The 12668-nt window shown below is 47.9% G+C and overlaps 1 protein-coding gene across 3 annotated transcripts in view; it reads left to right on the plus strand.

Annotated features, from left to right (window-relative positions):
* Positions 1-6333, plus strand: part of SAE1 (SUMO1 activating enzyme subunit 1) — an 80754-nt gene extending 74421 nt beyond the window's left edge. Inside the window, exon 8 of one of the 3 annotated variants that reach the window (XM_054538452.2) lies at positions 5296-6333. In XM_054538452.2, the coding sequence (XP_054394427.1) occupies positions 5296-5388 (93 nt within the window). In that variant the 3' untranslated portion in view covers positions 5389-6333. 3 annotated transcript variants of the gene reach the window in all.
* The last annotated feature ends 6335 nt before the right edge of the window (positions 6334-12668 follow it).

Here is a 12668-nt window from a genome sequence, read left to right on the forward strand (position 1 = left end):
CCATCCAGGTGCCATTCAGCAAATGACCTTGGAGTGCCTGCTCTGTGCTCAGCTCACAGTTGGCCATAGTGCCTCGAAGGTGTGATCTGCTCTCCCCTAACTGTATTAGTTATCCAGTGCCTGTTGTATTGGTCAGGGATTCTGCTTCTCATAGCTCTATAAGTGAGTACTATCATGATCCCCACTTAAGAGGAAGACACTGGGGCCCATGAAAGGGACTCCAGAACCTGTGCTCTTAACCTCTGTACAGTTTATCTCCATTCATCACCATGGCATCAAAGTCTTCCCTTTTTTTTTTTTTTTTTGAGATGGTGTCTCGCTCTGTCCCCCAGGCTGGAGTGCAGTGGCACGATCTCAGCTCACTGCAAGCTCCGCCTCCCGGGTTCATTCCGTTCTCCTACCTCAGCCTTCCAAGTAGCTGGGACTACAGGCGCCCGCCACCACACCCGGCTAATTTTTTTGTATTTTTAGTAGAGACGGGGTTTCACTGTGTTAGCCAGGATGGTCTTGATCTCCTGACCTTGTGATCTGCCCGCCTCAGCCTCCCAAAGTGCTGGGATTACAGGCGTGAGCCACTGTACCCAGCACCCCCCCCCTTTTTTTTTTTTTTTTTTTTTTTTTTGAGACAGAATCTCACTTTGTCTCTCAGACTGGAGTGCAGTGGCATGATCTTGACTCACTGCAACCTCCGCCTCCTGAGTTCAAGCGATTCTCCTGCCTCAGCCTCCCAAGCAGCTGAGAGTACAGGTTCCCGCCACCACACCAGGCTAATTTTTGTATTTTTAGTAGTTCACCATATTGGCCAGGCTGGTCTCGAACTCCTGACCTCAGGTGATCCTCCCACCTCGGCCTCCCAAAGTGCTGGGATTATAGGTGTGAGCCACCGCACCCAGCCAAGCCCCCCTCTTTTTAACCACACACTGTAGGTATTTGTAGAGAAATCAGTGTCTGTGTCCCCATGAACACACCAGGAGCCCCTCAGGGCTCTGTACAGGATGACCCGTGACCCTGTTAGGTAGGTGTTAGTGTCTCTCTCAGAAGGGAAGCATCTCATACAGGGTCACATAACCAGTAACTAGCATAGCCTTTTGAGGGTCTTCTGGAACATGTGGGTTGCTAAAACTATACCATACCCCTAAATATATCGTACATTCTTTGCAGACTTTGCTATTTGCCCGAAGATGTTAAATTTGCCTTTTGCAGGTTCTTGGCTGCCTTAGTGGACTCAGTGAGGCTTTTTCCTTCTTTCTTATGGAGCAGAGTCGTGCCTGGTTAAATGATTGGCCATGTCCATGTACATGTCAAGTTTGAGCTTAGGAGGACAATTTGGAGACCCAGCCCTTAACACTTTGTCTTGGGGTCTGTAAATTCTGGAGACATTTGGCTCAATTTGTTAGTCACACCATTTTCCTAAGGCTACTTTTTATTTTATTTATTTATTTTTTTTGTCTATTTTTTCTGATCCTTCTCTCTGGTCTAAATTCTTCCTTTGATCAAATCTAACTTTCTTCTATGTGATGGGCACTGAGGAGATATTTGGAGGGGGAAGAAAAGTGTGCAATGGCCATACCTCTTTCCTTGCTCACGTTTTATACATAGCCCAGAGTGATGTGAAAATTACAGTTTATATGCCCAATCTGAGAAGAGGGTAATGGCCACCCAGAGGACTGTTTGAGCAGGATTCTGAGGCTCCCTGTAGACAAACTGCAGGAAAGAGTGCAGCAATGGGAATGTTCTTAGTGGGGAATGGGAATGTATATATTTTTGTAGCCTAAAATGACGACACCACCAATAATAATAGACAAGACTTACTGAAAGCCCACTGTCTGCCACACAAAGACAGTGTTTTTTTTTAAGTGGATACTCATTTCATCTCCCACCGGCCCTATGAGGTAGGAACTCCTGTGATCCCTGGTTTATAAAAGAGGGACTAAGGTGCAGGAAAGAAGATGCTTGCCCAGGCTAGTGAGTGTGGTGCCAGTATTTGGGCCCAGGCAGTCTGGTTTCTGAGCCTGTCCTCTTCACCACGTGGCAGTCATGCGTCAGGTGTTGCCTTCAATGGCACCGTCATGTAGAGACTGCATGGACCCCAGGGCCGCTGCCCTTGAATTGTCAGCCTCACTTCTGCACATCCCATTGAGGGGCCCCCCCTAAATTTTTCATGTGGGATGGAGACTGGAGGTTGGGGCAGGTAGCCTTGACCCCATTGTTGGTGGTAGCTTCTCACATCCCCATCCTCACACAGCCCCCTCCTTCCTGCCTGCTGGAGACAGCTGGTGCCCAGCATCTTGTTTCTGTTTATCCCAGATAGCCAGAGTACTCTGCATTCTTGGTTGCTGGGTGTGTTTGGAATCTCCTCCTACCCCATTTTGCTTGGGAAGCACTTTACCTTTTGCCCCATGTTCACCCCATGCCCTGCTGTCATCCCCAGTACTCCTTCATACTTATTACTGGTCAGCCTTCAGCCAGCTGGCAGGCGGGGCCTGCAGTCCAAGGGCCTCAGATTCACCTTTCTCTCCTGAGGCAAAGTCTGAGCACCTATGGAAAGCTTACACTAGGAGATGGGGGCAAACGCAAGTCTGCTCCTTTGGAATCATCTTTTGCGTCTTTCCTTTCTTACATCCTTCTAGATACCCTATTTTATATCCATGTCTACTTCCTTAGGTTTAAGGCAGTTTTCCTTTTTCTCCATCCCCACCGTCCACGGCAGGTCTCCCTGTCTATGGTAAGAGAGGTGATAGTGAAAGCAGCAGCCATCCCAGGTTCATGGTAAAACACGTACCATCTCCTGTATCTTGGGTTTGAGGGTCTAAGAGTTCCACCTGTGGACTGTTGGACCCTTCTACCTGGCTGGGTTGGTGGCATCCCCAGTATTGGTAAAGGACTCCTGGCCCCTATTATTAATAGCAGCTCCTACTTACTAAGAATTTACTATGTGCTAGGCACTTTATAAGCCTAGTCACATTTCATTCTCACCAAAAGCTCTAGCAGGCAAGTGCTTTTTATTTGCCTATTTGCCCAGAGAAGCAAACTTCTTTCTGATACAAGCTCCATGTGGACAGACCTTCTCAGAATCCTTAATGTCTGGCTGAATACCTGGCATAGAGTAGATGCTTAATAAATTTTCCCTTGACTGGGTGCAGTAGCTCATGCCTGTAATTCCAGCACTTCGGGAGGATTGCTTGAACCTAGTTCAAGACCAGCTTGGGCAACATGAGGAGACCTCATCTCTACAAAAGTCCCAGCTACTCAAGAGGGTGTGGGAGGATATCTGGAGCTGGGGAGATGGAGGTTGCAGTAAGCCGAGAATGTGCCTCCCACCTGGGCACATTCCTGTCTCAAAAAATTAAAACTAAAAACATTTACAAATAAATAAAATTTCCCTGGAAAAATGGCTAACACTATTTGTATATGGTAGATATGATTGTCCCCGTTTTATGGATGAGAAAATGAAAAGGGTTTGGTGCTGAGTTTGAAGAGGAGCAGTTCAGGATGTGTAGCGCCACCTTCCTCATGAATGATGGGACGGTGCTCCTGGGAACCGTTAAACCCTGCCCTGGCAACTTGCCTAGGTGATGTCTTCCTCTTTAAATGGTAGCTTGTGGTGAAATTTCAATCCTTTCTGGGTTAAGGACCTGTTTGAAAATTTGTGGACAATTGTGAACCCTTTCTCAGAAAGATGTATGTGTATACAAGACTCAGTATGTTGTTTCGGGGGCTGACCCTGCCTCGAAAGACAGGGCCACATGCTCACTCTCCTTCCCACCCCCACTCCTCCCTCTCTCTCTCTCGCTCTCTGTTGCCCAGGCTGGAGTACAGTGGTGCCATCACAGCTCACTGCAGACTTGATTTCCCTGGGCTTAAGCGATCCTCCCACCTCAGCTTCCTGAGGCACTGAGACTATAAGCACATGCCACCGCATCCAACTAATTTTTTTTATTTTTTGTAGATACGGGGTTTTGCCATGTTGCCCAGGCTGGTCTCGAACTCCTGGGCTCAAGTGATTCTCCCACCTTGGGCTCCCAAAGTGCTGGGATTACAGGTGTGAGCCATTAAGCCCAGCCCTGTTCTTGTATTTTAAAGTGCTCTGTCTGGTAACCCCACAAGATAATCACCATTGCCATTGCTAAATAGCATTGTCCAGGCCCTCTGGATCCCAGCCCTGACCCCATGTGGAAGCCTAGCGACTTTATGTCCTCATGGAATAGCCCCCTTCTGCATCAGTATGTTCCTTGATTAAATGTGTCCCCTTAGGTGATAAAGCCCACAGCCTAAGAACTGCCACCTTTCTCAGTTGAATAGTCATGAATAATTATTTCTGCTGTTTGCCCAGTGGTGGTGCAACACAGTGTTAGTCATTGTTTTAAGGTGTTTTTTTGTTTGTTTGTTTTTTGTTTTTTGTTTTGAGACAGGGTCTCACTCTGTTGCCCAGGCTGGAGTATAGTGGCACTATTACAGCTTACTGCAGCCTCAATCTCCCAGGCTCAAGCGATCCTCCTACCTCAGCCTCCCGAGTAGCTGGCACCTTGGGCATGCATCACCATACCTGGCTAATTTATGTCATTTTTCTTTTTCTCTTTTTTTTTTTTTTTTTTGAGACAGAGTCTCACTGTGTCGCCCAGGCTGGAGTGCAGTGGCGCAATCTCAGTTTACTGCAACCTCTGCCTCCCAGGTTCAAGCGATTCTCCTGCCTCAGCCTCCCGAGTAGCGCACCACCATACCTGGCTAATTTTTGTATTTTTAGTAGAGACAGGTTTCACCACGTTGGCCAGGCTGGTCTCCAACTCCCAACCTCAGGTGATCTGCCCACTTCAGCCTCCCAGAGTGCTGGGATTACAGGCGTGAGCCACCGCGCCCCACCTATTTTAGTTTTCATGTAGACGGGATCTCACCATGTTGCGCAGGCTGGTCTCGAATTCCTGGGCTCAAGTGATTCTCCCACCTCAGCCTCCCAAAGTGCTGGGATTACAGGTCTGAGTGTGCCTGGCCCTGGCCTGTTTTATATTTTTGAGATACATAGTTTAACCCAGGCAAATACATTTCTTATTCTCATGTTAGGAAAATAAGGTAATGTTTGGAGAGGTTAAATAATCTCCCCATGGACACACAGCTTGTAAGGGACAGAGCAAGGAGATAGGACAATCAAAATTGTCTCCAGACATTGCCAAATAGCCTTTTGGGAGCAAAATCGACCCCAGTTAAGAACTACTGCCCTAGACTGCTTTTAGAATTTTTTTTTCCCTTTATTCCTCTTAAAGCACTTGAGCTAAACCCTCTTTTCATTTTTCTCCCCAGGCTCTGTCTCAGCGGGACCCTCCTCACAACAACTTCTTCTTCTTCGATGGCATGAAGGGGAATGGGATTGTGGAGTGCCTTGGCCCCAAGTGAACTCAAGACTTGGCAGCCCCAGAGATGCCAATTGCAGCATGCCCGCCTGTATTCCCTGTCCCCTTCCTTCATGAAGGCATCTCCAGGCAAGGAAAACTGAAGTCATTGGCCCGATACAAAACATTTCCTGCAACGAAGGAGGTGGTGCCGACGTGCTGCTTCCCATCACCAGCAGCTGCTCGACAAGGGGCGCAGGGTGGCTGTCTTTGTTCCAGCACTGTTCAGGCTGCCTGTCATCCCAGGCCTGCCAGCTCCCCTGAGTGATGAGCACTTCCAAGCACCCCTCTGCCCTTTCTCTGTCCTTATGGTGTCCCGGCCTCGCCAGCCCTCTGGGGCATTGTGGGAGATGCCTGCCAGGAATGAGCACGCTCTGTTGCTTGGGAGCCTCTTGCCACCTTCTTGGACTTATTCCCCGCCTGATATCTTATAGAGAAACGTGTGACTTCAGGTGGAGAGTAGGCCCAAGCCCCGTGAGGCACCAGTGGAAGCACAGCTCCAAGTTCAGACAGGTGCCCTTAGAGAGGAAAACCATGACAGGCAAATGCATTTCCTCTGGAGTTTGAGACCCTGACAAACAACAGGTGGCATCTGGTGTGCTGTTCTTGAGTTTTCGTTTAGGATTAGTTGAGTTCCAGCTGGGTTTTGGGAGAAAGGAGATGCTACCAAGTCTCTTGGATGTTAGGGCGAGACCCTGCAAGTTGAGTATTAGTAGAGAGCTTGTCTTTCAAGGCAGGTTCCTGGGGCTTCAGGGCTAGGAGTGAGGAGCCTGCCCTTTTAACAGAACCCCAGTCACATGCGGCCCAAGCCACTCAGAGGCTGTTGCATTTCAGGGCTGTGTTGGTCCTTTGTTTACCTCCTAAACCACAGCTGTTTGTGTTTCACATATGTTGTGAATTTTCCTTGGTTCTTTTAAAAGGAATGATAATAAAGTTACTTGCTTTAGAATTTGCTTGTTTTTCTTCCACTTCAGAAGCTTCTGAGAGGGAATGGGATGATCCTACCAGTTGCCTTTTCAGACCTGAGGCTCTAACTCAAGAGATTCCTCCTCTCTCTCACCATTCCTGCCACCATTTTTTCTGGGTGATGCAGCAGGAGTTAAATTGTTCACATTCTAGAATGTGTAGAAGCTTCTGGCTCCAGTTGTCTGATGGATAATTCAGCTAAATAGTGGCTATTTTCAGTGGCAAGAATTATAATAATAAAAGGAAGTCAAAAGTGATGCTTAATATACCCCAAGTCCCATAGCCGCTACGGGTCAGAGCTTTTATTGGAAGACTAGGTTTGCCTTGATGCAGCCAAAGCGCGTTCCAGTTCACCCCACTCTTGCTCATGTTTCTTTATGTAAATTGTGTGATGTTTCAATAAATCAGTCTCTTTCCTATTCCGATCCTGCAGCAGTTAGTTGGGGAGAAAACTGGTCTCCACTACAGGAGGGCCTCTGTTCCTCAACCCTGCATCACCTGCTCCCACCAGAGGTGAGACGGGCTGCATTTCGGAAAGGATCCATGTCTGGCCACCTTTAGTGCAGTCAGTGGTGTCAGGGTCAGCAGTTACATTGCTGCATGAATTTCACATGGTCTTTAAATTCTGAGGTAATTGTACTCTTGACTGTAATGTGCAGCCTTGGTCACAGGGGGGAGCAGGTGGGTCTGGATTGATAAAAACAAAATTGTAGAATCGTCCCGGAAGCTTCAAACTTTTCCACCCTGTACCTCTAACGGCAGAGATTAAGTCACCCAGAGGACCCCTCAGGAATCGAGGGGAAAGCTGCCAGCCCCAGGCAAGAAATGTCTAGTTTCTACAAATTTCATAAACTCCCATATGATGTTTGTATTAATCATAAAAACGAAGAAAAAAAGGCCAGGCGCAGTGGCTCACGCCTGTAATCCCAAAATTTTGGGAGGCTGAGGCGGGCGAATCACGAGGTCAGGAGTTTGAGAGCAGCCAGGCCAACATGGTGAAACTCTGTCTACTAAAAGTACAAAAATTAGCCAGGCATGGTGGCGGGTGCCTGTAATCTCAGCTACTGGGGAGGCTGAGACAGGAAAATCACTTGAACCTGGGAGGCGGAGGTTGCAATGAGCCAAGGTCGCACCACTGCACTCCAGCCCGGGTAAAAGTGCGACACTCCATCTCAAAATCTGCAGTTAGTCAGGCGTGGTAGGAGGCTGTGGCGGGAGAATCACTTCAGCCCAAGAGTTCGTGACCAACTTGGGAAACAAAGCAAGACCCCATCTCCACAAAAAAAGAAATAGCTGAGCATGGTGGCTTGTGCCTGTGGTCACAGCTGCTTGGGAGACTGGGGCAGGAGGATCACTTGAGCCCAAGAGTTTGAGGCTGAAATGACCTGGATTTCACCACTGCACTGAAGCCTGGGTGAAAGAGCGAGACACTGTCTCAAAAAAAAAAAAAAAAATCCCAGCACTTTGGGAGGCCGAGGCGGTCGGATCACGAGGTCAGGAGTTCAACACCAGCCTGACCAACATAGTGAAACCCCGTCTCTACTAAAAAAAAAAAAAATACAAAAACTAGCTGGGCGTGGTGGTGCGTGGCTGTAATCCAGCTACTCAGGAGGCTGAGGCAGGAGAATCGTTTGCCAAGATCATGCCACTGCACTCCAGCCTGGGCAACAGAGCGAGGCTCCATCTCAAAAAAAAAAAAAGTTATCTTGACATATGTTCTATTAGCTCGTTACAGGTGTGGAAGAGATGGCTTAGGTTGCAGGTGGTAAGTTTAATGATAACAGCTAACAGTCATTATACCCATGCAACCTGCCTGGTACTTTTCAGAATCCTTGTTCTTTGAGTTGGAATCCCCACAGCAACCCCGTGGGGATAGATGCTGTTCTCCTACCCATACTGGAGATAAGGAAACAGCCTCACTTCACAAGCAAGGGAGAGATGGAAATGGCGCTGACTGGGAAAGCTGTGATGCGGGGTACTCAGTAGAGATTCATGTAGTGGCACAGCTTGTTTGCTCAGTGAGAACAAGATTTTGGGCTTCCCTTCACAAGTCCCTGAGACCCAGTAGTCACTGGAAAACATCATGTCAGCCTTCATTAAAGAGGGCCTTCAACTAGGTCCAAAAGGGTGGATGGATTTGGTTTCTAAGCTTGTAAAATATTCAAGAAATACACAAGCATAAAGAGAAGATTCCTCTCCGCTGCAGGGCACAGCCTGTCAGCACAATGTTGGCCACATAATAAGAGCAGCTGACTTCACAGCTAAACTGCATTTTGGAGAGAAATATGAGATGCTTTTTGGACATGTTAGCTGTATCCACTTTCTTTTTTTCTTTTTCTTTTTTTTTTTTTTTTTTAATAAACGGAGTCTTGCTCTGTCACCCAGGCTAGAGTGCAGTGGTGCGATCTCGGCTCACTGCAACCTCCACCTCCTGGTTTCAAGCAATTCTCCTGCCTCAGCCTCCCAAGTAGCTGGGATTACAGGCCCCTGCCACCATGCACAGGTAATTTTTGTACTTTTAGTAGACAGGGTTTCACCATGTTGGCCTGGCTGCTCTCGAACTCCTGACCTAAAGTAATCCACCTGTCTCGGCACCCAAAATGCTGGGATTATAGGTGTGAGCCACCGCGCCCAGCCTAGCTGTATCCACTTTCATATCCACTCCCCGGAGGTCACCCCTGTTAACTGTTGAGAGTGAATCCTTCCAGACTGCCATGTTCAAACCTAGACTCTACCACCCAGCCATGTGACCCTCGCTACACTACTTTCTGTTACCCCGTCCCTAAAATGGGTAGAATAGTGGCACATTCCTCAGATATATGGGGATTAAAAAAAATGAATTCAGTCTTTGAATCAAAATTGCTCAATGTTAGCTGCTATTTTACATATTCATAAATAACTATTTTTCTCCAATGTGCTTTTTTCTCAATATGTCTTGGAGATCCTTGTCAGTATCATGCATCAAATTCCATAACCAAAACAGGTGAACCATTAACTATTGAATCAGTCTGCTGCTGAGTGACATTGTGCACACTTAGGAAAGACTTCCCAAAGCCAAGTTCCAGGGTTAGCAAGTATAAAAATGCATTTTAGGAGTTGGTTCTTGTTGTTTTTTATTTTGTTTTGTTTTTTGAGACAGAGTCACTCTGTCGCACAGGCTGGAGTGCAGTGGCATGATCTCAGCTCACTGCAACCTCCGCCTCCCGGATTCAAGCAACTCCTCTGCCTCAGCCTCCTGAGCAGCTGGGACCACAGGCACCCACCACCACGCCTGGCTAATTTTTCTGTTTTTAGTAGAGACGGGGTTTCACCCTATTGGCCAGTCTGGTCTCCAACTCCCAACCTGATGATCTGCCCGCCTCAGCCTCCCAAAGTGCTGGGATTACAGGCATGAGCCACCGTGCCCAGCCTGTTTTGTTTTTTTAGTGATAGGGTCTTACTCTGCCACCCAGGCTGGAGTGCAGTGGTGTGCAATCATGGCTCACTGAAATCTTGATTTTGAGGGCTCAAAGTGAGTCTCCCACCTCAGTCTCTTAAGTAGCTGGGACCACAGGCAGGCACCACCATACCTGGCTAATTTTTTCCGCCGGCTAATTTTTTTTTTTTTTTTTTTGAGATGGGGTCTTGCTCAGTTGCCTAGGCTGGAGTGCAGTGGCATGCTCTCAGCTCACTGCAAGCTCCACCTCCCGGGTTCACGCCATTCTCTTGCCGCAGCCTCCCGAGTAGCTGGGACTACAGGTGCCTGCCACCACGCCCGGCTAATTTTTTGTATTTTAGTAGAGACAGGGTTTCAGCATGTTAGCCCGGATGGTCTCGATCTCCTGACCTCATGATCCGCCTGCCTCGGCCTCCCAAAGTGCTGGGATTACTGGCGTGAGCCACCCCGCCTGGCCTTTTTTTTTTTTTTTTTTTGTATTTGTAGTAGAGACAGGGTTTCACCATGTTCCCCCTGGCTAATGTTTTTAAAATTATTGGCTGGGTGCGGTGGCTCATGCCTGTAATCCCAACATTTTAGGAGGTTGAGGCGGCTGGATCACCTGAGGTCAGGAGTCACCAGACCAGCCTGACCAACATGGTGAAACCCCATTTCTACTGAAAATACAAAAATTAGCTAGGTGTAGTCCACATGCCTGTAATCCCAGCTACTCCGAAGGCTGAGGCAGGAAAATCGCTTGAACCCGGGAGGTGGAGGTTGCAGTGAGCCGAGATTGAGCAATTGCACTCCAGCCTAGGCAACAAGAGCGAAACTCCATTTCAAAAAATATATATACATATTTTTAGTAGCCATGAGGTCTCACTATGTTGCCCAGGCTTAACCTCTGGCCTCAAGTGATCCTCTTACCTCAGCCTCCTAAAGTACTGTGATTACAGATGTAAGCTACTACATCTGGCTGGTACTTTTCTTTTTTTTTTTGAGATGAAATCTCGCTCTATCGTAGTGGCTGGAGTGGCTGGAGTGGCTGGAGTGGCTGGAGTGGCTGGAGTGGCTGGAGTGGCTGGAGTGCAGTGGCACAATCTCGGCTGACTGCAACCTCCGCCTCCCAGGATCAAGCAATTCTCCAATCTCAGCCTCCCAAGTAGCTGGGATTATAGGGGCACGCCGCCCAGCTAATTTTTTAATTTGTAATTTTTTTACATTTTATTTATTTATTTTGAGACGGAGTTTCACTCTTGTCACCCAGGCTGGAGTGCGATGATGTGATCTTGGCTCACTACAACCTCCATCTCCTGGGTTCAAGCGATTCTCCTGCCTCAGCCTCCTAAGTAGCTGGGATTACAGGTGCCCACCACCACACACAACTAATTTTTGTATTTTTAGTAGAGACGGGGTTCCACCATGTTGACCAGGCTGGTCACAAACTCCTGACCTCAAGTGATCCACCCGCCTCGGCTTCTCAAAGTGCTGGGATTACAGGTGTGAGCCAACGCTACCGGCCAGAAATTTACAGATGTTAAAGGCTCAGTGAATCCCAAACGGGATAAATATGAAGAATATCATGTTTAGAAAAAACATCTAGGTGGCTGGGCGCAGTGGCTCATGTCGGTAATCCCAACTACTGGAGGCTGAGGCAGGAGAACTGCTTGAACCCAGGAGGCAGAGGTTGCAGTGAGAATCATGCCACTGCACTCCAGCCTGGGCGCCACAGCGAGACTCAGTCTCAAAAAAAAAAAAAAAAAAAAAAGGAGGCTGGGTGCGGTGGCTCACGCCTGTAATCCCAACATTTTGGGAGGCCGAGGCCTGATGTTGGGAGTTTGAGACTAGCCTGACTAACATGGAGAAGCCCCGTCTCTACTAAAAATACAAAATTAGCCGGGCAAGGTGGCACATGCCTGTAATCCCAGCTACTCGGGAGGCTGAGGCAGGAGAATCACTTGAACCCAGGAGGCGGAGGTTGTGGTGAGCTGAGATTGTGCCACTGCACTCCATCCTGGGCAAAAAGAGCAAAATTCTGTCTCAAAAAAAAAAAAAGAAGAACCTCTGTCTCCATGCTTAAATACTTGTGAGCAGGGCAAAGGCCATGCAGAGAGTGTTCACACCCGGACCAACGCCCTGCTTCATCTTCACTGCAGTGCATGCCATCCCTTTGGTAGAGGATGAGACATCTTCCCATAACTGGCTCCCCTTTCTCATAATACGTCTTAGAATTATTAACATGGTTGAATTTAGGTCTGCCATTTGCTTTCCATTTGTCCCACTTTTGTTCCCGTTTCTCCTTTCCTGCCTTCTCTTGAAGTGAGACAGAGTCTCACTCTGTCACCCAGGCTAGAGAGCAGTAGCGCGATCTTCGCTCACTGCAACCTCCACCTCCCAGGTTCCAACGATTCTCCCATGTAGCTGAGATTATAGGCTCCCACCACCATGCCAGCTAATTTTTATATTTTTGGTAGAGACAAAGTTTCACCATGTTGGTCAGGCTGGCTTGAACTCCTGACCTTAAGTGATCCACCCACCTCAGCCTCCCAAAGTGCTGGGATTACAGGCGGGAGCCACCTCACTCAGCTAAATGTTCTAATAAATACCCACATACCCACTATTTTGCCACTTGCAGTTTTTGTTCATCATTATCTGTCGTTTTTCTTCATGTTGGTAAAGCTCTAGTTCATTCCCGCTAATGGATGTATACTATTCTGTTGTGTGATTACATCAGACAAAAAAAGTTTTTGTTTTTTTTGAGATAGAGTCTCGCTCTGTTGCCTAAGCTGGAGTGCAGTGGCGTGGTCTTGGCTCACTGCAAACTCCACCTCCCAGGTTCAAGCAATTCTCCTGCTTTACCCTCCCAAGTAGCTGGGGTTACAGGCACCCACCACCACACCGGC

This window comes from Pongo abelii, chromosome 20, assembly GCF_028885655.2.
Source record: "Pongo abelii isolate AG06213 chromosome 20, NHGRI_mPonAbe1-v2.0_pri, whole genome shotgun sequence".
NCBI lineage: Eukaryota > Metazoa > Chordata > Mammalia > Primates > Hominidae > Pongo > Pongo abelii.